The 26,817-nt window shown below is 43.4% G+C and overlaps 1 protein-coding gene across 2 annotated transcripts in view; it reads right to left on the reverse strand.

The window, feature by feature from the left end:
* The window catches only part of PDZD4 (PDZ domain containing 4), a 119,251-nt gene that overhangs the window by 6,473 nt on the left and 85,961 nt on the right, over positions 1-26,817 (reverse strand). The window contains exons 2-3 of one of the 2 annotated variants that reach the window (XM_075260188.1): positions 2,096-2,340; positions 1,126-1,216 (exon numbers count right to left, since the gene is read on the reverse strand). In XM_075260188.1, coding sequence (XP_075116289.1) covers positions 1,126-1,216; positions 2,096-2,340 — 336 coding nt within the window. Of the gene's footprint in view, positions 1-1,125; positions 1,217-2,077; positions 2,341-26,817 lie in introns of both variants that reach the window. The other variant, XM_075260186.1, reaches the window with a different exon arrangement.

Genomic DNA, 26,817 nt, shown 5'->3' on the forward strand with positions numbered 1-26,817 from the left:
TTTTGAAGAACGCCAACAATAGTACCTAACCATGCCTTAAAAAGTCCAACACAACAGACCACTTTTCTGTAGCTGTCTGCAACCTGCTGGCATCTGCCGTAGTCTTTCATGCCACATAGAAGGCAATGTCTTCGAGGGGGAAGTTCTCATGGAAGAAAATTAAGAGGAATTTGAGGCAGACATCCACCTCATATTTTTATTCTTTTTCCAGCCATATTGCAGTTTTTCCTCACTCATTGGGTTCAGATGAACAGGCCTAATCCGTGGAGTGTCTTACAAGTGAACTCTAGGGCTGAGTCAGTCATGAAATATATGGCAAGATTGAGCAAGGATCTTATTTTTTTCAGCGTCCTGCTTCAATCTTTGGTTCCCAATCCCATTAAAACTATTGGTGGTGGAATTTGGAGGTGGAACGTCCATGACAATGAGAGCTAGATTCCACTGTATGAACATACCCTTAATCTACCTTCACACATTTTTAGTGACTGGATAACTTAAGTTCAGTCACAGGGGTCATAGTCAACCTGAATACAGAATTAAAAGGCAATAACAAATAGTCACATATAAAAAGTACATAGACATTAACCCTGAATGTTACCCTTTAATCTATCCATCTGGGTGGGTTGATCTATTGGGTTCTGGTGACAGACTCCCTTAAGTATCAAATGGACGTGCTAGTTATGTAGGATGGGTTAAGCAGAATTATGCTGGCTCCTAGAGAGGTGATGGTGCACCAATGCCAATGAGGATGGTAAGAGGATGATAAGAGGATGGTAACCAGGTCCAAATCAATACTGTGGGTTTGCCAAGATCTCTCAACGACTCACTGGCCATCTTTTAGTTGATCTACTGCTCCCTAATCCCAGAAGAAACATATAAAAGAAGAGGATAAAAACACCTTTATATAGCTCTATGTAGAGAGGCCTTGAAGGCACATTGTATGAACTAGAAGGGGAGTTACATAAGTTCTGTCCCCTGTACAATTGGCTATTAGGACACCTCTTATTCTGGTAGATCCCCTTATCCATATATAACGTGAAGAGACATTCATTTATATGGCTGGCATGTTGTGCCGATGGTTCCTTTATATATATAATGGATATAAAGAGGCACAAGAAAACTCACTTCATACTCCAACTCATCTGTGCGCTCTCCCTCGGGTTGCACCCCATCCATAAACTCAGACTGCTCATAGAACTCATTCCCAATTGGAGGGCTGTGAAAGGAGAAAGACTGACATGGTAAGTCAAAGTAGTTATCCAAGATGCCACATTCCCATAATATACTTAGTAGAGATTTGTCACATTTGTACTATTATAGTTAGCTGGCTAGATTGTATTTTATGGATATTAACTATATAATTCCAACAATAATAAGTGACTTTGAGTTGATAGTCCCCCATTTAGACCTCTTGTATATTAGCCAATATTGGTAGAAAGAGTGACTTTCCTACTCATGTCCTTGTATTACATGGCCAACTCATTGACTTCAAAGTGAACTCTGTAATGCTTTATTTATCCTGTAGAGGCGCTGTATAGAAGTTAAGTATTGTGCCAGGATCCTGAACAGGGCTGGAAGTATAAAGGGTGGATCTTGGGTGATGTCTATATTTCTATACTATATGTTATGGTCTAAGACAAAGGAGTCGGCTTCCAGGCACCATTTATCATCCATCCGGGGACATGTGATACTGAAGGTCCAACTGCTCAGACCACGCAAATCATGAGAATGGAACACTCTGTCCCCTGTCTGTATGAAGTGACAGCTGTAATTGACAGATATAGCATAGTACATAGCTTGGCTACCTTCATCAGGCTTCAGATTTTGAAAGGGCAAGGCACATGCACAAGCATCTCTCCACCACCCTTCTTGTGATTGTCACCCTTCTTGGGCTCCTAGCAGTCATAGCCTTCGGTGATAAATTTTCGTATGCCTTGAACAAGTAGCCCTCCTCCTCTTGTTTATGTGAAAACTAAACGTCCCTACGAGCTACTACTAGATAGCAGCTACTGTATGTGTTACGTCACGATAGACAGACATATACATATCACACATTAGTAGCAGAGTCTCTACTCACAGCTCTGATAGTACATACGGTTCTAGAACAACCATGGCGGGGCTCGGGGGTCGAGGTTTGCCCATTGTCATGATGTGCTCAAAGGTGATATCTGTTTGGGTTCCACTGTCCACAAATTGTAGGTCATGAGAAGAAGCTGTCAATGCCGATCCCTTCATACGAGGACTGCGTCTCAGCACTTGAATCAGTAGAGGATCTTTACTGGCGCGTAAATTCTCAAGTGTCTGCTCCTGGGAGAGTCGCGAAAGTTCCTTTCCATTCACCTATGGAACAATGGAAATAGAAACATCATCTAAATTTATGATACATCCCAGTGGGCAAAAGATTCTTCATTTTCAGGTTAGTTTCTGACACTTGTATATAGCTTTTTTGTTGTGTTAGACATATAGATTTGGTAGAGAAGTCCACACAATTAGATCAGAAGACTCAGATACCAGTCTAAATTTTACCAGGTCTGTTCAGCTGGTGTGGCTGCTGGAAGCCATAGATACAGCCCATGATGAATGGAGTGAAGATACTCCGAGCATCCAAAGGGTCTGAAGATGAACTTCCACCTCAGACTCAAAAGGGGTAAAGTTTCTTCTTCACATTTTGAGAATTCATCTCCTCCCTTTGAAATTTCTTGGGCATATTAATCCATCCATACTCTGTGTATATATGAATCTGGTTCTGTATCACCCCCTGTGTGTAAATGCTGTACCTCTATATATGGTATGGTGTGCCCACTTACTCTTGATTATAGGAGTATATGGTTATATGGTATACGGCCAGAAGCAGCCAGTTGCCACTGCTACAGCGTACATTGTACAGCGTTTCTGGTCCATGTAGTGTAGTGGTGGCACCTGGAACTGCAGCTCAGGCCTCCTTCACTAGGAACAGGCCTGCCGTATACTTAGTATATGGCTTCCGGTGGCCGCATCAGCTGATCAGTTTGAGATTAGCGTGTTGGACCCCAACCAATATGATACTCATCACCTATCAAAATCTTCAGATCCTGGACAAACCCTTTAAGGGTCTTTCTCAAACTTCTTTAGGAAACAGGTAAAACCGCCTTGCCTTGGGTCTTTATAATACCGTAGAATGTGTCAATCCTATACACATATTGGTTTCATAAACCCATGAACAATGGGTTACTAATGCCAACCGTAGATAGGCTTATTAGAATGAAATGCTATTTTGTATATGAATGGGGGACAGCGGGGGTATCACGGAGGGGGCATAATTTTTTTAAAATATTCACCCTTAAGTTCTTTTCAGTCCTGGTTGAGATTATAACAATTAATGAAATGCCTCCATTTATAGAGGGTGCTCTTATTAAGCTCCATCGCTGCTGATATGGCATTGAGTTGGCACTTCTATAATTGCAAACCAATTACCCAATTAATTTTCATTGTTTAGAAGTCTGTTTTTCTTAAAGTAAAAGGGTGAAGGTTGAGCGGTGGAGCACTAATGGGAATAAAACATAAGAAGGAAAACGTTCTACGGAAAATCGCTGTCGTAATTTAATTAGGAGAATATTATATCATGCAGAGAAATGAACATTGCCGTTGCCAAAATTTAGCGGAACATTGAAAATAGCCGAAGGGGCATCTGGGTAAGTGGCACCTACATGTTACCCACTGGGATTTTAGAAGAGGACAAACATTCTCCTGTAAAAGGCCTGTTGGGACTTCTTGGCACAGGGTAAAGTGTGAAGGGCCACCTACCTGGTCCTTACTTTTTGGGAATCTTAATTCTCAATGTTCTTAAGGCAAGTACGTCCTACTCGAATACAGAACTATGCAAAGGTTTTAAACCAGTGGTTCTCAACCTTTCTAATGCCGTGACCCCGCAATACAGTTCCTCATGTTGTGGTGACTCAATTCAGTTTGGAATGTGCGTCCATAAAGGTGTGCGTTCCAGCTGAATAGCGCTGCTGCAGACAGTAGCGTGGCTTCTGAGTGGCTAAAGCCATCGGAAATATGTATTTTCTGATGGGTTTAGGCATACCTCCCAACTTTTGAAGATTAGAAAGAGGGACAAAATATGCGGTACACGCAGCGCGCCGCAGCGAATTTAGCTCCGCCCACTTTTATGTTCACTCCACCCGTTCTCATTCATTTTTCATGTGCTCCCACACAGTATAATCCTCCTACAGTCACCCGTACATTATATGTCCCCTCGCCATCTCTCCCCCAGTTTCATATAACCCCTCCATCTCTGCCCCCAGTTTCATGTCCCCCCATCTCTTCCCCCAGTGTCATGCCGTACCCCCCTTTATCTGCCCACAGTTTCATGTCCTCCCATCTCTTCCCCCAGTTTCATGTCCCCATCTGTTCCCCAGTTTCATGTTCTCCCATCTCTGCCCAGAGGTTCATGTCCCTCCATCTCTGCCCCCAGTGTCATTCCGTCCCCCCCTTCATCTGCCCACAGTTTCATGTCCCTCCATCTCTGTCCCCAGTGTCATGCCGTCCCCCTTCATCTGCCCCTTCATTATGTTCCACCTTAATGTTTAAAAAAAAAAAAAAAACTCTTATACTCACCTTCCAACGCTCCCCCGCCGCTCTCTACGCAGTCTTGCTTACTCACATAGTTGTAGGCGCGATGTGATGTCATCACATCGCGGCTACACATGCAGAATTCGCAGCGCAGCATTAAAGCAGGCGCTGGCTGTGACAGCTCCTGCTTTAATTGCCTGTGTGTTCAACTCATCAGCGTCCTCCAGGCGCTGATCAGTTGAAACCGGGACATACCTCCCACCGACCGAGACGGTTGGGAGGTATGCTTTAGGCGACCCCTGTGTTTTGGTCGTTTGACCCCCGCCGGGGTCACGACCCACAGGTTGAGAAACGCTGTTTTAAACTGTTGTAGAAAAAAATACCGTAAAGTTAGAATGTTTTCCAAAATTCAAGGTTTAGTTGTTTAAAATTTTGTATTAATTTTTGGAATTTAACAAATGAAGTGAATGAAGAAGAGAGAAATAAATCCCAACAATATTTGGTGTGACCTTTGCTCTTTGGAGGAGGAGGAGTCCTGGAAGTGATGATATGGCCCCCACAGTGCTCTGCTCTCAGCATCATTCTACTTTTGAAAGTAGGTCAATGACCTCCAGTACCCCGGGCAGTTTAATCCACCCCTATCATTTGCTGCTTTATGGGTTACTCATGGTCATTGAGCGTCTTACAATGACTGTGTTTAACCCTTACCCATACCATTTTGTGCATGGATAGGCCAAGATGCAACACAATTATTAATAATTATATCTAGATTTACTATCATTTATGCAATGGTCCCTGAACTCTATGCCAGTTTTGAGCTGGCACAGATTTCAGACCACACACACGACCCTACAGATTTATTGGGAGGGATGCACCTTGTTATAAATGAGGGGCGCTCTTCGCTCTTGCAGGAGATATGAGAAATCTCCCCTATTGTTTCTACATTGGGTTTTTCTTTCTATGTTGGAGTGTTTCTTTAAATACATAACTGCAAAATGAGCAAATATTTGCAGAAAGGCAACATGTATGGTGGAAAATTGTGATTTTATCTACAAATAGATGTCTGAAGAGCTCAACAACATACGTATCCTGCCACAACATATGTATCCTGCTACAACACACGCGATGACTAAGTGACTCATCCATTACAGGGAGCTACTATTGGATCTCAGGATAATCCAGCCACGGAGGATACAGGACTGGGGGGACTAGTAGTAAAAGGGAGGTGGGGGGCTTCATGGAAAAAGTAAGATAATGTTATGCACTTCTAGCTGTCAGGGGATACTTCACTACTGGAAGTGACCCCACACTGCATGGTAAGACAATTGATGCAGCCATGACTACCACGCAGGAAGGACCCATCCCAGATCTTTCCATTGTGCAATGCTGGAGTCCTGGGTTCGAATCCTGCCAGGAACAATCCCATTGTTTGTATGTTCTCCCCGTGTTTGCTTGGATTTCTTCCAATTCTACAAAAGACATTGTACATTGTGATCCCTATATGAGGCTCACAATCTACATTAAAAAAACCCAAAACAGAACATGTGTACAGGACTTTTCATCGGCTGATTCCAGGCAGGCGCTCGGATGATAGACACGCTGCACAGATGTGAACGTAGCCTTAGTAGACAACCACTGAATGCTTTCCTGGATTGTTGGATTTTTCTACTAAAATACATGGTTTCCTTTGGAATACTCCTCTTATCTTGTTTCTGCCCAACCCAGGTCTTCTATCTTATATACCACATGGATATATGATATGATATTGATGGTATATAATGGGGGAGATGTAAAAACTGTCCTTATTGCCTATAGCGACCAATCACAGCCAAGCTTTCATTTCTTACTTAGCTCTTAAAGAAATGAAAGCTATGAAGTGATTGGTTGCTATAGGCATCATAGGCGCCGTCTCTTTTTGACAATTTTCCCAAATTTTCCCAAATCCTCTGAGTTATTCTATCGCACAATAATATCAATGATGGCCACGAGCTGCCGTCTGCTCCATGTTCAGTTAGAAGGGGTTGCTAATGTTATCCTTCATTCACCCCCTGACACGTCTCGGCTGCACTCGCCGCAGATATTACTGGGTCCCCCCCTCCCACCTCGCTCATCACAACATACCGCCATTAGCCTGCGACTCTATCAGAGACCGATCAATGGCGTTCTTGCTTACTGTGTCTTATTGATACACAGCAGCCGTTGCCATGGAAACTGGGCCTTTGCTGAAGGAACGAAACACAGTTGGGAGGCAACAGGGAGGAATTTTTTCTCTTTTTTTTTGTGGGGGGATGGGACAGAGGAGATGTGGGACGAGGTGTGCGGCGGCGGACAAGGGAGTGATGGGGGCACGGCGCTTGTGTAATTATTAGAAGGAGCCGTGTAACAGTGACAGCTTCAGGACACTGCGAAGAGGAACAGTGACAGGGAGAGTTAATGAGCGCGCAGGAGAGACAAAAAGATTGAAAGGAAGACAGCGAGGACATCGCAGGCCGCGAAAAATAGACTATTAGAAGAGAAGCAGAAGAGGGTTCAGGAAGTGACAGCAATTTCACCTCCATCTGCTCTGACTTTGTGCCTCGGCCCCGCGTGTCTGGAAGGTTTTATAAAAAAACAAAAAAAATTAAGTCAAGGGTTTAGAGATTCTCACCCGATATCTGAAATATCAACCGTCTCCTATAGGAGAAAGATATTTTACACAAGCACATAAGTATACCGCACCCGACATGGGTCAATTGTCTGGGCTCAGAATGACTTCAATTTCCAATAATGACCCTCTCAAAGAGAGATGATGGAAACTGACCCCCGACTTACCCTGCAGTTATCTTCCTGCAAGCTATGGAAGATGGTCAGGGATGGAGAGATGTGGCCTGGTTGAGCATGGAAGGCGAGAGTTACATGGCGGCTGGTGTTGCGTGGCGGAAATATCACATTATATCATCTTATGATTTCAGGGGTGTTATGCTGTATGTTGGTCTCCGGCTACAATGTGACTATAGATTTAAAGTAAGCGCCATGCGGCTGTGACTTGTCCATGAATTTATCAATAAAGTTTTTCACTATTTGCAGCCACATGCGAATCACACGCGAATGTTTTTGTCACGTCTCTTGTACCAATCTGTTGTAGCTCTAGCCTACATGATTCAGCAAGTTGTCTACCCTCTAAGGCCCCACCTAGTGAGATGCAGCAAAAAAAACACTGTGGAAAAAATGCGGTGAGCATCGCATTTTATCCGCATTGGTTTGCACAGAACGTCTGCAGACCTTCTACCCATATTATACCTATATGGAAAATCTCAGCGTTTTCACTGCAGATTTTTTGAACCAGAATCCCATCCACTTTGCAGGTTCTGTAAAGCAAAGTTCTTGGCGCGTCCAAAGCTCTGCATTTGTGCAATATGGGTTGTCATTTAAGGATAGGTTCACATGACATCATTTTCAGAGGAATTTGAGGCCTTACGCTACCTGTTCCTTCTCTACTTGACCCCTAAGGACCAGACTCATTTACACATGACCCCAGTGGTGTAACTAAAGTCTTGTTGGCCCTGGTGCAATCTTTAGTCCGGGGCCCCCTACCTCATCCCTACAGTGAATTCTTGACAGTGATGGTTACGGGTGCTAAGGAGTTTAATCCACCTTAGTATGGTTAGGGGAATCTGTGGGTCTCCTTGGTTTATGGGTCAGATGGAAGCTGCAATCTTAATACTGATGCCAGTGCTTATGGGCCCCCTAAGGCTCCTGGGCCCAGTGCAACCGCACCCTCTGTACTCCCTCAAGTTACGCCCCTGCATGACCCTGTCAATCACTGCCATGAAGGGCGGAGGACGTGTGGTCATCACTCTGCTAATAAATACAGCCAGCTATGAGACCGGTGTATTTTTCGAGCACTGCTAGCAGCCAAACAATACAACATTTTATGAGCCATTTCGATTACTAACACATCAGACCTGTAGCTATAATATGTTGCCCTTATATAGTTCAGCATATTAGGCTGACAGGTCGTCTTTAAAGAATATATAACTTCTAGGGCCTATGTACTCGGAGGACAGCTATGTCTCATATAAACATAAGTTATATGTATCTGTCTCCGCTATAATAAAATACACACACTCCCACAATTCTCTGTGACGGATTCCTAAAAAACAATTCCGCGCCATATTAAAGGGAGTGCACCAATAAAAATGAAATAGCAAACATAGCAGGTATTATTATCCAGCGGCACGGGATAACCGTGTATTATAAGAATAGGCCAAGTGACATTTATGGTGATGACATTCTTCCATGACGGTGGTAACTGAAGAGTACGGCTGACAAGATAGAATGGTGTAATAATATAGCAATAAACAAGGACCCCATCAGCTGAAACCGACTGACCAAGAACTGGAAAATTGTAATTATAGGCATGTACATCATCGGCAGGATTGGCAGGACATTAGCATAGCTTACAGGCGGCTTTATAACATGGAAACATTACTTACATATTATGTACAGGGAGATTAGAGGAGACAAAGGCAATGTATCACAAGCAGGGGCCTACACAGAGGGGCAGCCGCTATTACAAAATTGGATCCTTCCCGGTGTGGGTTTAAGGAGTTTTGGGATTTCTTAATTCATGACCTATCCTTAGGATGGATCTTCAGTTGAAGATACTTGGGGATCTGACACCCAGGACCACCGCAGATCAGCTGCAACTTCCACTTCACTGGCCAAGAGATACCATGTTCATTGCTCACATTGCCTGATCATAGCTAAGCCCCATTCAAGTGAATGATCCTACCAAAATTTCAGTAAACTCCCATAAGCAGGAACATACAAACAAATACAAATATACTCCTATATATGTCCCACAAAAAATGAATGTGTGTTTATTAGATATTAATGACAAGAACAATTTTTTCCCCAACACAGACACTATACTAATGCTTGGTAAGTACTGAAGAGGATGCAGCACTCACCGGGACTCTACAACCTCTTCAAGCAGCTGATCAGCTGGGGGGCCAGGTGCCGGTCTGCTATCAAACTTTAAGGGTGAGGCTCCATGTTGCAGAAAACGCATCTTTTTTTTGTTCCAGAGTTTTCTACGTTTGAGCCAAAGGCTGAGCAGAAGGTAGAAGTATAAGAACTTCCTCTATATTTCCCCTTCCTTTGGTAGTAAGTCTTGGCTCAAAAATCTGCAACAAAAAAGCTGTGTTTTCATTTTGTGGGACCTCCGCCTAAGGCCAAGGCCCGATGTGGTGTAAATGCCAGCAGTTCCCCTGTAGGTATAATTGAAGCAGAAAGGCTGCATAGGTGAAAAGTGATACGAGAAAAAAACGCAATGCCGCCGCGTTTTTTTTCTCAGTGCTTTTTTACTGCTGGACGCTATGTGGATCCTTAGCCGAAGGTGGTTTTTTTCTAAAGCTTAATTTATCCTACCTGCTGTGGGGATTTATTCAACCTGGAGATTGGGTTCTGGGCTGGTGCCCGCATGCAAACACCAGGGAAGGGAGGAGGTTGAGCAACCCAGGGCCAGGCGCTGGTTCCGATCACTTGTGCAGGGGTTTGGAACCAGCCCAAAACCTCCAGGTCCAAATTGATTAAATCCCTGGAGGAAGTATGGTAAATGAAACTTTGCAGAGAACTTCTTTAAGTGATAAGTCATGAAATATTTAGTGAGACAACCCCTTTGACACTCCCATACCCCTCACCAGTGTGTTGGTTCGTACTGATCTCCTCATATAGGGAAGAAATTTGACCCTTATAAGCCCTATTAGGGTCTTGAGCCCGAGTCAACCATATCCTGTGCACCCCCTTATAGTTATGCCCCTGTTTCTGATATGAGTAGAGAGGTAGAGTGTCCCAGTTTCACATGTCCCAAGTGTCTGGGCAAATAGTTACAAGACAATGGTGTGGATTTATCATTGTTCATTTTTATCAGTCATACAAGAATTTAAAATATCACATTTTTTGCACAAAAAATTCTACCCTTTTTCTCTATTACACTTCCCTCGCCACTTTCCTGAAATTGCGTTGTGTGGGCCATTGGCCCTGTCACATCTCTTAGTACTTATACCAGCAAACGCTGAATTCTATGCCTGCTATGAGACATACGCCCCTGGGAGAGGTCTAATTTGTAAGGAGTCATGCGGTTTTCATACCCCCCCCCCATGTGTTCTCCAGACCGGACCACCCCTTCATCTTTTTCTTATTATCGATCTCTAACCTAATAATAAGCCTGAACCCCATCCGATGGTCTAGTCCCACAATGGACACGTGAGGTTACGTAGGATCCTACAACAGCATAGTACATTTTTGTGGTGGAACAAGTTTTGGTTTGTCTGTGTCTCTGGAGGCCAGAACTGCAAGGAAGCTGTTGTGTGTTGGTGCGAGACTGCGACTCCAGCGCCGTTGGATGGTGTTATGTTCTAAGAAGATACTGAGAAACTGTTGTTAACCATTGCTGTACCAGAGCAACTTCTGTTAACCCCTATTATACTAGAAGACAACAAGGGAGAACATCGCCTGACAGTTGTGTGTGCTTTTTTGCTCTCACTTACAGAAGTATTGTAGTACCGGGGACCTGACTACTCTGTTCATCCTCTTGGGTAGGCTGGCATAGCAGGAGGCACAGTGAAAGCATCTTGGACTATTAGGTTATGTTCAGAAGGCAGAATTTGGAGAGGGATGTCATGTGGTCTGACATCTCAACTACCTCCTTACAAAGAGGGTTTGCTTGCTGCTTATTCCGCGACACAATGGGACTAAATCATAGAAGCCAATAAACACGTGTGCCATGCAGATTAATGAACATACACAGAGGCGGACTGGGAATCTAAACTGATCCTGGCAAGAATGTGAAAGTGGTCCCATGTAAGTGGGTTACATTCACAGAAAACGGGGCCACTACAAGTAAGTATGTAAGGGGTGGCTTGTCTAGAATGTTATGAACCACATGTATGATTATTAGCAGGTGCGGACTTACCATTGGTAGAACCTGTGCATCTGCAGACGGGCCCAGTAGGTCAGGGGGCCCTATCACCTAAACATCAGCTTTCTACTGTCTATTAGATTGCTGGTAAATGCTTAAACTCATGAACTTCATGGCTAATGATCACTGAAGGATTGTTAGAGAGACGTAAAGGGATGCTCTATGCTTAGATCTTACAGAGGGTGCAGGGGCCCTTAAGTGTCTGTGTCAATCTCTGACTGTGAGAGACTGTAGCTATCATGCTGCATTTAAGAATTAAAGGTCTGAATTATATACATATCCCAGAGACCTCATTTCACACCTTCAGACACACTCTTTTCCCCTCACCACAAACCAGATCTTGGGGTGGAGCACCAGAAGAAGTATCTAAAGATGGCCCCATGTGGTCCCCCACTGATTATTGAGCATACACATCCCATAGATTACTGACTATACACATCCCCCACTGATTATTGAGCATACACATCCCATACAGATTACTGACTATACACATCCTATGCAGATTATTGTACATACGCATCCCATGCAGATTACTGACTATACACATCCCATACAGATTATTGAGTATACACATCCCATGTAGATTATTGAATATACACATCCCATGCAGATTATTGTATATACACATCCCATGCAGATTATAGTACATACACATCCCATGCAGATTATTGTACATACACATCCCCTGTAGATTATTGTACAGGACATATACATCCTTTGTAGATTATTGAGTATACACATCCCCTGTAGATTATTGTACATACACATCCTTTGTAGATTATTGAGTACTAGCTGGTACCCGCGACTTCGTCTGCGGTGATTGTAGAAGTGGGTATATACAGGCGCGGGTAAGGTTTTCGTACTGTGTATAAGGTATGGGATATAAAATGTAACTGTGTATCTTGTTGTTGCTGTAATTCTGAGAGCACATGAGACTTTTGTGTTGAATGTAATTTGTATTTCAGCTGCTATACGGTGTTGGTATAAACTGTACATAGTGACTTTGGGACAGAGGTATTTCAGGTTAATATACTTCGATATACGACATTGTATGATTTGTTATTTTCCGCCAGTACATGTAAGTTTTGGGCACAGGATACTCTTGAGTAAGCAACATAAAGTCTGGCCCTGTGCATGACAGTTTAGTAACTCCATGTGCCTCTTATTAATAGCAATTAACCCCATCATGTCCCTCACATTAACCCCAGTGTAAGAGTTACTGATAGAGATGAGCGAGTACTGTTGGGATCAGCCGATCCGAACAGCACGCTCGCATAGAAATGAATGGACGTAGCCGGCACGCGGGGGGTTAAGCGCGCTGGCTAAGTCCAAGCGGAAGTACCAGGTGCATCCATTCATTTCTATGGAGCGTGCTGTTCGGATCGGCTGATCCCCACAGTATTCGCTCATCTCTAGTTACTGATATGTGAGAGACTTGGAGGTAATAATTAAGTATCTTCATTACTGAGGTCTTTTATTAGTCCCTCCATGTCTCACATATTAGTAACCTTTATATGGGGCACACAGGGGTTAATATGAGGGACATGATGGGGGGTATTCCTATTAATGTGAGGTACATGGAGTTACTAACACTAAACTAATAACCCCATGCCTGACATTAATGAGAATAGGAAGTAAAGGAAGGTAGCTGTGTGTTTCTTACTTTCAGTTTGCTAGCAGCTTCGGCAGGAGCTATCACTATGGCAGGCAGAGACTTGAGCGATTAAGCTCCACCCCCTGGGTTTCCTGCACACCTCTCACAGGGGAGTGTCCTTATGCCTCAGCTCTAGCAGAGACTTTATTTAACTCTTGCAGGTCCTGTGCTGCTGGCATGCCAGTGAAATATGGCAGGAGTGCCACTCTTGGCATGTGTGCCAGGGGTTGCTGACCTCTGCTGTAGGGGGTAATATGAATTTTGTGGCTTGCTATGGTCCAAAGTGTGTGAGATTGCAGAGATAGTGATGTGAGTTTGGGTTTTGTGGGGGTCCTGGGAAAAACATATGTGCGCTATTGTGACGAAAAGTAGCCTATTGCGCAATTGAGTGTAGGGACTATGTTTGTGGAAAATTTCAGCCAAATCGGTGGAGCGGTTTTTGCGTGATTGACCGCCAAACATCCGAACATCCAAAGGGTCCTGGGAAAAACGTATGTGCGCTATTGTGACGAAAAGTAGCTATTGCGCAATCGAGTGTAGGGACTATGTTTGTGGAAAATTTCAGCCAAATCGGTGGAGCGGTTTTTGCGTGATTGACTGCCAAACATCCAAAGGGTCCTGGGAAAAACGTATGTGCGCTATTGTGACGAAAAGTAGCCTATTGCGCAATCGAGTGTAGGGACTATGTTTGTGGAAAATTTCAGCCAAATCGGGGTCCAAAGTGTGTGAGATTGCAGAGATAGTGATGTGAGTTTGGGGTTTGTGGGGGTCCTGGGAAAAACGTATGTGCGCTATTGTGACGAAAAGTAGCCTATTGCGCAATGGGGTGTATTAACTATGTTTGTGGAAAATTTCAGCCAAATCGGTCAAGCGGGTTTTGCGTGATTGACTAACAAACATCCGAACACACAAACCCACAAACATCCAAACTCACAAACTTTCACATTTATAATATTAATAGGATACACAACCCATGCAGATTATTGGGTATACACCTCCCATGTAGATTATATGCCCTGGACAGATGTTTTGGTGATATTAGTATTAATGTTGAAATCCCACAGAAACTGATGATCATTTGCACGTCTTTGCACATCCCGGCTGTTCTTGTATACATGAGGGTCTGCGTTATTAAACCAGATTATAGATATTTCTATCACGTCCAGGCATTGGCGTCTCCCTGAGGCCTCTTCTCAATGAAGCATTTCAATAGCTGGGAAGCACTAATGACTGGCGCTCCGCCCTCCGCACTCCTCGCTCTGCGCTGCCATTTTACTAATGCTCTTATTTCCTCCGAGCACCTTAAAATTACAAGCACTTTAGAGGAAGAATTAATTTCTCCTTCAGCCTGTCACATCTCCATACACTGGCAATGTACACAAATAGGGTAAAAGCATCAAATGACACAAAATAGGGCAGTCGAGGGCATATAGCGGCCTTTTCATCTAGCATTACACATGTTCTGGGTAGAAATATGGGTAATTTTATGCTTTGTACTACGACCACATGCACAGAATATATATATATGGAGTAGTTCTCGTCATTCTGCATTTAATAATCCCATATATTCGATAATCCAGCAGTCATTCACACTGTAATGGAAGAAGGAAAATGGACAAGCAGAAGGATCTGAGGGACTTTGACAAGGACCAAATAGACCACTTGCTCAGAAATGAACTAGACTAGCAGGTCTTGTGGGATGTTCCTGGTATACAGTGTATAAAAAGTTATACAAAGAAGGACAACTGGTGAACCAGCAAAAGGATATGGGAGCCCAATGTCATTGGTATGTTATTGGGATGTGGGAGAAAACTATGTAAACAAATAAAAGACCAATTAGACAACTGACTCTGAGCTTCACCATAATAGCAGGTTTTATGGGATGTTCCTGGTATACAATGGGTAGTATTTACCAAAATACGTCCAAAGAAGGACAACTGGTGAACCACCAAAGGGTTATGGGTGGCCAATATCATATGAGGCTCATGAAGTCATTGTTATATTTTTGGGATGTGGGAGAAGATGACATGAATCAGATAGACATATGAAACCGCATAAAGAACCAAATAGACAATTATCTAAGAGCTTTACCAAAATAGCAGGTCTCATGGGATATTCCTGGTATGCAAAAGATGTCCAAAGAAGGACACCTGGTAGACCATCAATGGGTAATGTGCGGCTAATTTAATAAGGGGCTAATAAACTTATCGGTATATTTTTAGGATGTGGAGAATTTCACATAAATATAGGGAGAACACCATGCATATGGTATTCCTGCTTGGACCCTAGAGCTGTAACAGACAATAGGCCTTTAGGTCGATGGATACGTATGGTCATCCAAAGTTGGACTTACTGTATCTTTACCTAACCGAGGGTGGTCCATATACAGTGATGACTTCATGATCATCAGAGACCATAAACTGAGCCTTCAAGATCCATATGATGACTGGTTGGTTTCCCTATGATTGTGAGGTGATTCCATAGTAGTCCATCCTCTAAGGGCTAGTTCACACGTGAACAAAGGGTCGGATTTTGACAGCGGATTTCACTTCAAAATCCGCCCCTTTACAATGGTGGTCTATGTAGACCACTGGGCTTTTTTTTCCCGCTAGCGGCGGGCTACCGCTAGCGGAGAAAAGAAAGGACATGTCCTTTCTTCAGGCGGAAGCCGCACAGGCTCAGCCGCGCGGCTTCCGCCCCCGGCAGCTCCCTCCTATGTCGGCTCATTCATTTGAGCCGACAGCAGAGGGTTAAGCCGCGACAGCGATGGTCGCGGCAGGCGGGTTTTGACAAGAGAGAGACGCGGCTCACCGCGTCTCTCTCCGTGTCAAAACCCGCGCGGGCAGTTCACGTGTGAACTGACCCTAATAGTAAGACATGATTTGCTTAGATTTGACCTGAAGAGCCAAATGCCTATCTGCGTAGTTGTTAAATATTTGAGACTTGTTTTTTAAGGTGTCGCATAAAACAGAAGAAGTAATGAAGACACAAAAAACACCGATGGGTGATAATTCCTCCGCCTAACCCAACATGTACGTCTTCCTTTTCAATAGAAGAACTTGTAAATACATAACAGGTGTGAAAAGGATCAGTTTCTTCTCCGCACATCACATACTTTGCTGCCTACACAATAGATGAAGATTTCACGCTGCACCTTCAGATGACATTTTTCCCCGCACAATAAATTGCTGCTTTTATAAGTACATCCTCCAGGAAAATGTACCCATCAGTCTGGATACAAAAAGCTACCAAAAATAGAGTTTAACACAGCTGTACTTCACATCAACAGCAGACGCGTCTCATAAAGAAGACCTTCCATTATCCAGCTACTACCTCATCAACATTGTATTGTTATTACATGGGTGACAGGCGAGTAGTAGAAAGGTCTCCAGGCACAGAAGAGAAAAGTCAGCCAAACCTACCAATTTTTGGTAAGACTGGTCCGCTGTCTTTTGTGTATGGAGCCCTCTTGACTATCCACCAAAGATGATATCTGCCGAGGATGAATCTACACTAGCATGTTGAATTTCAGTGCCTCGTCCTTAAGTGGCCATATATATGGTTGGTTGAGATTCATTCTGCATATGTTGGGGGTAAAAAGAATCAGGTAAATTTTATCATAGTTGATCCTTAGTTCCCCTGGAAGATAAACCACCGCCAGAGATGTCTTGTCGGTGGTTTACTCCCCTTTCCCTATTGGTAATATACACATGCTTGGCTGAACCAAGCATGCACGTGTAAGGGCATATGTATGGAGCATTTGTAAGGAATATATGTCAGCTAAACACATTTTCAGATAATTGCTGCGTAAAGTATATGGTCATCTTTAGGAGACATAGGTCACTGATAGAGGTCAACAAATGTCAGTGGCTTACGCCCCTCTCCCTACTGAGAATACAGAAATGCTCAACTGATCCAAGTATGCATGTGAAAAGGGAAAGATAGAGAAAACTCTTTGGAGAGTTAGATCAAGGCAAAGCAAATGTGGACGTTCCATATAAACAAATGGCATAAAGGTAAGCTGCAGAATTTGTTCCCCTCTGTTTCATGGGGCCATTTTGGTTTTATTGAACACTTGTCTTTGGTTAGGCACTCCTTCTATGACTCCATATGCACTCCTCCTATGCTGATGCTGTATTAACCAGCTTGTTACAGTGCACATACTGACTGTAGTTTGCTGGTGGCTATGACCTTCCCTTCTACCCCTCCACCGTAAGGGAGTCCTTTATTTCCACTTTATTTTTTTATCTTTGCTGTTTATTCAGGTACTCATATTTATGTCTTTTTCTGTTAGTGGTTTACACACTTGATAAAGTGGTACAAAATATCCTGAAACGCGTTGCGTATCCTATTTGTGTGTTCTGGAATAAAATAATTCATTTTATAATCAACCTTGGGTCTATGAGGCTTCTTTTGTTGGTCCTTTTTGTTGATATCCATCATAAGAATGGGGATTTCATGTCCTCTGTTTGAATGAATCATGGGTTGTCTCATCTCTCATCGCTCCTCTAGTTGGACTGATGAAGAGAGCTGAGTTATGTACTTGACGATTTCCCCAATATTGGGATCCCGAATAACTAAGCACTTATCGACCATACTGCAGATGGGTATAAGTGTAGTTGCCCATATAATAAGATATTCTGATGCTTCTGCCAAAATTTATCTGTACCCTCTAGAAGGTTCTTTCTTCTCTTTATCTCTATCTCTGCCTGTATATCTCTGTATGACGTACATAATAAAATTATTGACTCTTTCCAAAGGTGAAACAATTCAATGATCACTTTATTCCTCCTTTTATCCCATTTCCCAAGCTGTGACGGTCTTCAGGGGTGTAATATGGCGAGAAGTAGACACCGTGGCATAGCCTAACTCCTCCATCTGCCATCACCTCCAGCCATGTCTACAGTTCCATGTAATTGACAGGCTGTAAGGTGTAAAGACTCAGTACAGTAAGAGGACGGGGAGTCCTCGGGCTAAATGCACATTCATCTTAATATGTTAATTTCTTCTCTCTCTGCCACTCCAAACGTCCACATGAGTGATAGGCGAGGAAGATGAGCATTGCTTACTCAACACCTTCCACCTCCATGTTTTCTGCTCCATTTCTTTTCATGCCCAAGCATACAATTGTCAATTGTATTACCAAATAATAGTTTAAGGTTTGTGAATTTTGTGAGATTTGTTCTTTCCTTATTATCTTATAAAACACATTTGTTATGCTCCACAATTGCCCTAAAGAGAACCTGTCAGTTTTGAGATTATTCAGTCTTTATATGGAGTCGTATAAAAGGTGCATGATAACAAAATGCAGCGAGATACATAAAAGCAGAGCCTCGCGTGTGCCGTATGTGAAGATTGCTTCCACTGCACGTTGCTTAAAGCAATCCATATACCAACTGGGCAAAAACAATTTGCTCCTTCGCCCTGATGTAAATTGCTATTGCTCATATTGTAAAGCTTAGAGTTTAACACATTCTTCAGGTTCTACATGAGCACAAAAGGCAAAATCACCTGAGCAAGCTTCTTGGAAGACACTGAACAAGCAAGGGGTGCTGGAGGACATGAACTGGAGAATGGACAGAATATAGCACTGTACAGCTGGTCATAGAACAGGTTGGGATTCTGTAGTGTAATGTACATGTATTAAGTAGGGTCTTCCACCACCCCCTACTCCAATTCTTTGCTTTCTAATGTAGATGCTGTTCCATTGATTTTGGCACAGCTGGAATTTTTTATCTAGCCCCACCATTCCTGAACACTTGGTGATGTTAGTTGCAGCACCCAATGTGTTAATTGGACTGTCTAATGTCAGTTGGGTGGTCATGAGAGAGCCCAGTACCACCCACATGTCACTAAAGAGCCTGATTAGCATATTAGATGATGAAACTAACAGAATGATTTCTCAGTAGTGGCCACTTATTGGGCTCAGCCATCATGTGAGCTTCCCGGCTCTCACCCCGACAAGCCCTGGGATGTACGTGAATGGGGATTGGGAACATACAACAAAGCACAAGGAATAGGCGAGTATGGCTTTTATTTTGTCTTACACACACCCTGGCCGGTTTTCTCCAAGTCCTAGACAACCCCTTTAAATAATTTCTCATTCACTTTATTGGTACATATTGTTCCACTCCTTGATAACTGCCTGAGCCGCTACTAGAACTTTGTGCTGTTACAACAGAGAAAAAACTGAAAAATCTAAACTTGTTTTTTCCCCCATTTATTAAGATTTAGATAAAGTTGTATCTGTCAAAAAAAAAAATCCCATAATTAGAAGAAAAAAAAAAAATGTTATAGCCTTCAAAAAACTCAAAAAAATATGTCCAGTGAAAATGGTCTCATCTTGAAGTGGTTAAGGGGTTAACAGTCTTGTTATTTCTTTGTACCCAGGGGTGCACCTCTAAGCACCTGTAATTGCGAGGTGGGACATTCGCCCTTTTTCGGGTTTCTATCTCAGGTATTTCATTACCATTACACTCCTGACACATCTAATCTAAGCAGGTTGTTTAGCTGATTGGAGTCTCTCCGTATCCTGCTTGGTTTTAATTACTCACCTAACATGGCAGTAATTAAAGGGACGTGCCAGCATCTCATGCACCTTTAAATACCTCTCCTGACCTTACATTACCTAGCAAAGTAAAGTTGACTGGAGCAGTGAAATGCATTGCAATTACGCAGTGTATGGAGCCATCTACTTCCGGCTCTGTACACTGTGTTTTTGCCAACAATGTGGATACTGATATCAGCTAAGTGGTGGAGGTCCCGGATGTTGGACCCCCACTGATCTGATATTGATGATCATAAGTATAGGCCATCAATCTTGAAAAACTCCTTTAAACTGCCGGCAATAGCTTTCAAACATATGCTTTATATCGGCTACATAAGCCTGTAGTCTAATAATGAGTTTTATGGGAAAATGTTGTGGGCATGCTCTGTGACCTGTTTACAGGCCATTGTATAGGGATGGGGAGAAGGTGAGCTGTATCCATAACCTTATGTCAGTAGTAGATCTTGTGTTATTCTAGGTGTTACCTAGGCTTTCATTGTAATCCTGCCTGTGATGATAATGTGATGACTACTAAGTAGTGATCTCTACAGAACAGGAAGTGTCATTCTATTAAGAGGTTCAGTCATCAGTGTAAAAATGGGAAGATTTCAGGATTATTATAAATTATTGTTACACAGTGATTTAGAATAATTAATCTAGCCTCTCTTAATGTACAAAAGTCCATAGAAACATACCAGAGACTATGGACAGGCAGATCCCTTTAAGCCAAGTACTGACAGATACCAAGAGGGCTCTTGGATCAGGGGCGAGAGACTTCTCCTAATCTGGTTTTATTTGTAGATTTTTTAATTCCATTTATTTTCTTGCTTAAGCTTTGGTTAGTTATTTAGTGATATGCCTTACAGCAGTCTCATGGCCATAGGCAGCAGGCAACTCATTGAGGTCTATGGGAGAGTTTTCTAGACAAGCTCTGTGCAGGGAGGGTGGGGACACAAGCTGTGACATCTACGGATGGTAGTGGATACAATGATGGATCAGTGGTGTTATCTATATTTCAGCAAAATTGGCAAGTGTCAGGCTATTATTAGGTTTAGTGGCCAGAATGAAATTGTCAGATTATTGTACTTTTTTAAAAAAACCTAAATACTGTAGACAGTGATATGGAAAAGTAAAAATAAAATCAGCAAAAATTCTGAAAAAATATGTTTCTCATAAAAACTTTAAAAGAATAGGCCATTATGGTGACAAATTGTATATAAAATACTGTTATATACCGTATTTTCCGGACTATAAGGCGCACATAAAAACCTACGATTTCCTCAGAAATTGTAAGTGCGCCTTATAGTCCGGTGCGCCTTATATATGGATGGAAGCGGCAGCAAAGTCTGCGTGCCGCTTCCATACATACATAAAAGGCACCGTAAGGGTGCATTCACACTACGGAACGCCAGCGTGTATCACAGCCGTACACGCCGGCGTGACAGCAGGGCTGCCGGACACTTCCCATTCATTTCTATGGGAGCCGGCATGCGAGCGCTCCCCATAGAAATGAATGGAAAAAAGCAGTCCATTCATTTCTATGGGGAGCGCTCGCATGCCGGCTCCCATAGAAATGAATGGGAAGTGTCCGGCAGCCCTGCTGTCACGCCGGCGTGAAACAGAACCCTGAAACAGAACGTGAAACTTACCGAACAGTGCAGGGTGGGCAGGCATTCAGGCCTCCTCTTCCTCCGATGTCCTGACCACTTCCTCCGGCGCTCGCTAACTGATAATGGCCTGGGCGCATGCGCAATATCATAATGCTTCTACTACAGCTACTGCGCATGCACCCAGGCCATTATCAGTTCGCGAGCGCCGGAGGAGGAGGACGGAACATCGGAGGAAGAGGAGGCCTGAATGCCTGCCACCCACCCTGCACCGCTCGGTTTCACATTCTGTTTCAGGGTTTTATGTTAAAACGGGGGGGTAGTTTAATATAACTTTTACGGTTGGGCTCTATCAGCATGATTTTGCTGATAGAGCCCCTTAACTCCTCGCCTGCCGAGCGCTTCCAATAGAAGCGGCTGGCATGCGGGGGGTTAAGCGGCCGCTGGCAAAGTCTGCGTGCCGCGCTTTCAATAACATATAATGCGCACCGGACTGCGCCTTATAGTCCGGTGCGCCTTATATATGAACCGAGACGGACTCATGGGCAATGCGCCTTATAGTCCAGTGCGCCTTATAGTCCGTAAAATACGGTAATTAATATTACATACTGGTTATTGTCATGGTAAGTCTTGGATTCCTTATAGCTAGGGCGGTATACATACCCTGTGTGACCATCGACCTTGTATGTGCAGCACCTGACTCCTAAGGACAATAATTGTCTGCGGTGGTCACTTCAATGGTGATCGTAACGTCATCACCACAAGTGCGACAAAAGTAGGAACCAAATTGGTGGCATTTTGATGAAAATTTATTTTACACAGTCTTCTACCCTTGGACAATTTTTGAAAAATTTACAACAATCCCTTTAAAATTGCAAAGTCTCAAGTCTGGGCTATCGTCATATCAGCAATGTTAACCATTACTATTTGCAATGAATACAGAACCCCATTTCCAGATATTATGAGACATAGCACCAGTCTATCTATCAGGAACACTTTGTGTGAACTCTCAAGGCAGACGGCTGGGTTTACACGTACGGCGGTGTTCAGTCTGCTGTATCGTGTACCGCTTAGGTTGAAGGCACCTTATTATTGCCATTCTCTGCCTGGCAGTCTCTTCTCTATATAACTGCTTCTCTACAGGGACTGTCTTATGGGCATTTTACAAGGCCGCAATTTTCTAACCAGGATACCCGATGTCCTAAAGTGATGATGTGCCCATTCAGCATATCATGAGAGTGAATTGTACTTGCCATTTCCTGGTGAGACAAAGAAGCGATGATTTCCATTCATTCCCGATACATGCTGACTATGTGGATATTGTCTCTAGAATTGCATGGCTTTCTCTAGGGTTCATTTACTTCTACTCTGCTGTAGGAATTAGGTTTGCATAAATTGGAACAACCAATAGAATATTTGCTTTCCTCCTCCAGTTTATTCTATGGTGACTAATAGATCATATTTCTATAAGCCATAGTTAGCATTCCATGTATGGAGTCTAGAATGAGAACGGAATCCATGAAAGAGTATACACTCGTCTGGATTGCTACAATGAAACTCACTATTAAAGGAATATTCCAGGTTAAAACTATTGATTACCTACATTAAAGACAGACCACTAATATCAGTGGAGGTTTGACAGCCGACACTCCATCCTTTAACAGTTCTCAGTAGCTGAGATACAGAGAATGGGGCAGGAAGAAGACAGCACAACTCTTTGCATAGTGGCCAAACCGAGTCACTGCCGCTTACTTCCTATTCACATGAGAGGGAGCCAATGTGCAGTACCTAGTCTGGCCACTACACAGAGAACAGAGCTGTCTGCTTCCTGTGACATTTTTTGCAAATATACTGCTGAGAGCAATTGATCGATTGGAGTCCCTGGTGTCAGAATTCCACTGATCTAATACTGATGACCTTTCCTTAGGACCTGGAACATGCATAAACAATTGAATATAGTGATTGCTGACATGGGAGTTCCAAGGCATTGGCAAAAAAGGGCGTATTCCCATTTTACCCATTAAAACACCACTGTATGTCATTACTTTTGGCACATCTGAGGGGTTCAGTGGTATTACTCTATTGTATAGAACACCAGAGGCTTCCATTATTGACACATATTCCCTATCCACAGGACAGGGATAAGTATGTGATTGTTGGGAGACCGACTAATGGGACTCCAACTCCTATTCACTTCAATGGGACTATACAATATCACAGTCCCAAACTGCTCCTAGAAGTGAGTGGAGCAATGACTGAGAATAAGCCTAAGTGGTCTACGCACATGGACACCTCTATTCTCCTGATCACTGGGGTTACCTAGTGGCGAGACCCCCACTGATCACATACATCCCCTAACTTGTAAATACAGGATATGTGTCTATAAGGGCAAACTTTGAGGAGCCTCCTAGTTTCACAAACTACTTTTGTTCTATTAGGTCTCAAAGATGTCACTTCAAAGAGGTCCCTTTAAGTGGCAAAAGTGAATGCATAATGTGTATTATTTTTACATGATGCAATTACATTCATCTTTGTAGAATTAGATAAATGGACCAGATTAGAATACGTAACAGCAGTGACAGCTTTGTCTGATTTAATGATGGTGAGGAGGCTAGCATATGGGAAAGGTGGGGCATGGATAATGAAGGGTATGAACGTATGGAGAGATGAATGATCCAAGCTTAAGCAAAATTTGTTGGCATAAGGATTGGCAGTGAATACTTCTTTGTGAATTGTGCAGGGGAAGCAGGACTCACAGGCTTTCTGTATAGGTGGGTGGGGGGAAGCAGGAATCACAGGCTTTCTGTATAGGTGGGTGAGGGGAAGCAGGACTCGCAGGCTTTCACTATGGGTGTGTGGGGGAAGCAGGACTCGCAGGCTTTCTGTATAGGTGGGTGGGGGGAAGCAGGACTCACAGGCTTTCTGTATAGGTGGGTGGGGGGAAGCAGGACTCACAGGCTTTCTGTATAGGTGGGTGGGGGGAAGCAGGACTCACAGGCTTTCTGTATAGGTGGGTGGGGGGAAGCAGGACTCGCAGGCTTTCTGTATAGGTGGGTGGGGGGAAGCAGGACTCGCAGGCTTTCTGTATAGGTGGGTGGGGGAAGCAGAACTCACAGGCTTTCTGTATAGGTGGGTGGGGGGAAGCAGGAATCACAGGCTTTCTCTATGGGTGGGTGGGGGAAGCAGGACTCGCAGGCTTTCTGTATAGGTGGGTGGGGGGAAGCAGGACTCGCAGGCTTTCTGTATAGGTGGGTGGGGGGAAGCAGGACTCGCAGGCTTTCTGTATAGGTGGGTGGGGGAAGCAGAACTCACAGGCTTTCTCTATGGGTGGGTGGGGGAAGCAGGACTCACAGGCTTTCTCTATGGGTGGGTGGGGGAAGCAGGACTCACAGGCTTTCTCTATGGGTGGGTGGGGGAAGCAGGACTCACAGGCTTTCTGTATAGGTGGGTGGGGGGAAGCAGGACTCGCAGGCTTTCTGTATAGGTGGGTGGGGGAAGCAGAACTCACAGGCTTTCTGTATAGGTGGGTGGGGGAAGCAGAACTCACAGGCTTTCTGTATAGGTGGGTGGGGGGAAGCAGGACTCACAGGCTTTCTCTATGGGTGGGTGGGGGAAGCAGGACTCACAGGCTTTCTCTATGGGTGGGTGGGGGAAGCAGGACTCGCAGGCTTTCTGTATAGGTGGGTGGGGGGAAGCAGGACTCACAGGCTTTCTCTATGGGTGGGTGGGGGAAGCAGAACTCACAGGCTTTCTGTATAGGTGGGTGGGGGGAAGCAGGACTCACAGGCTTTCTCTATGGGTGGGTGGGGGAAGCAGGACTCACAGGCTTTCTCTATATAGAAAACCCAAGAAAAAGAAGCAGTAGCACTCCGAGTATATGGAATAAAATACAAATTTTATTGACAAATAATAAAATAGAGTAGTAATAGTAGTGTTTGTGTCTTCTTACTACTTGTATTTTATTCCATATACTCGGAGTGCTACTGCTTCCTTTTCTTGGGTTTTCTATCTGTTGTCAGGGCACAGTTTTTTTTTTACTTGCAGCCTATTTTTGACTTTGTGGGTGGCACTGCTTGTCATGTATGGACTGTGGGATCTGTTTTCCTAGTTTACCATGTATTTGCTATTTATCTCTATAGGTGGTTGGGGATGCAGGACTCACAGGCTTTCTGTAAGAGTCCTAGCAGCATTTACTGTGTTTTTTACATATAAATCATAAAACCAATAGATTTTCATGCTGACTGTTTCTCCCTCTGTGCTATGCCACCCAGAGCTAGAAACGTGACAGAAATGGCTTAAAAGTGCTCTTTTGTTCTCTATAAATAGGAACTAAATAATTGTACAATAGACTCTGGATACAATTATAGGAATTAGTCAATTAATAGTCCTAACCTTACCCCAATAAACTATGTACAATGACCCCCTCCCCTTCTCCTGCTGCCGTAATCCCTAAGATCACAGCTAATAATCATCACTTGGTGCAGTTCACAAAAAAACAAGAACAATGTAAATTCTTTAAATTGACTGGAACTAATCTGGAGCTCCAGTCAATGTGAATCATGAATTTTCATACAGTAGATTACCCCCGGAGTATACAATCCATCTGTCCAAATTAGGGAAGCACCAATGATGTATTATATCAGTGATTAAAGGGGTTTCCCATGAACAGAACCAGTTTTAATTCCATAGAGAACTAAAAGTGAAAATATTTAGCAAATATCAATAGTTAAAAATTTTGCAAAGTTTTATAGATTTTCTCTAACCATCTTAGTGGTGACAGTCTGCGGTTTTGATAGGTTGGCAATAGAAACCACCATGAACGCTGGAACTTTTATTCAAATTAAATGTCTACAAATTTAATTATGATTATATTCATGGGAAACCTCTATAGGCTGGTGGGGCACGTTGCGGAAAAGCTGCTTTTTTGTTGCAGATTTTTTTCTGTATTTTTTTGAGCTGAAACAAAGAATGGCTACAAAAGGAAAAAGACATATGTACAAAGTTCTTATAGTTCTCCCTTGTGTTAAATACACTCCTCACTTTGGTTAAAAAAACCGCAGCAAAGTCTGCAACAACAACAAAAAAATGCTATTTCCGTAACGTGATGCCTGAGTCTTAGAAGGAAACCTGCCATGTTGAAAATACGGACAAGTCTGTGCACAGGGTCTTATAGAGCAGAAAGATAGGACACACACAGGAATTCTTTTTTTTTTTTTTTTATGTAGATTGAGAGCCCCACATAGAGCTCACAATGTACATTTTTCCCTATCAGTATGTCTTTGGAATATGGGATGGAAATCCATGCAAACACGGGGAGAACATACAAACTCCTTGCAGATGGTTTTATGCCCTTGGCGGGATTTGAACACCAGGACTCCAGCGCTGCAAGGCTGCAGTGCTAACCACTGAGCCACCGTGTGGCCCCCTCACACACAGGAATTCTATCTATCCATGGGCGTAACTACCGCCATAGCAGCAGAGGCAGCTGCCA

The sequence above is a fragment of the Leptodactylus fuscus genome, chromosome 11 (genome assembly GCF_031893055.1).
Source record: "Leptodactylus fuscus isolate aLepFus1 chromosome 11, aLepFus1.hap2, whole genome shotgun sequence".
Lineage (NCBI taxonomy): Eukaryota > Metazoa > Chordata > Amphibia > Anura > Leptodactylidae > Leptodactylus > Leptodactylus fuscus.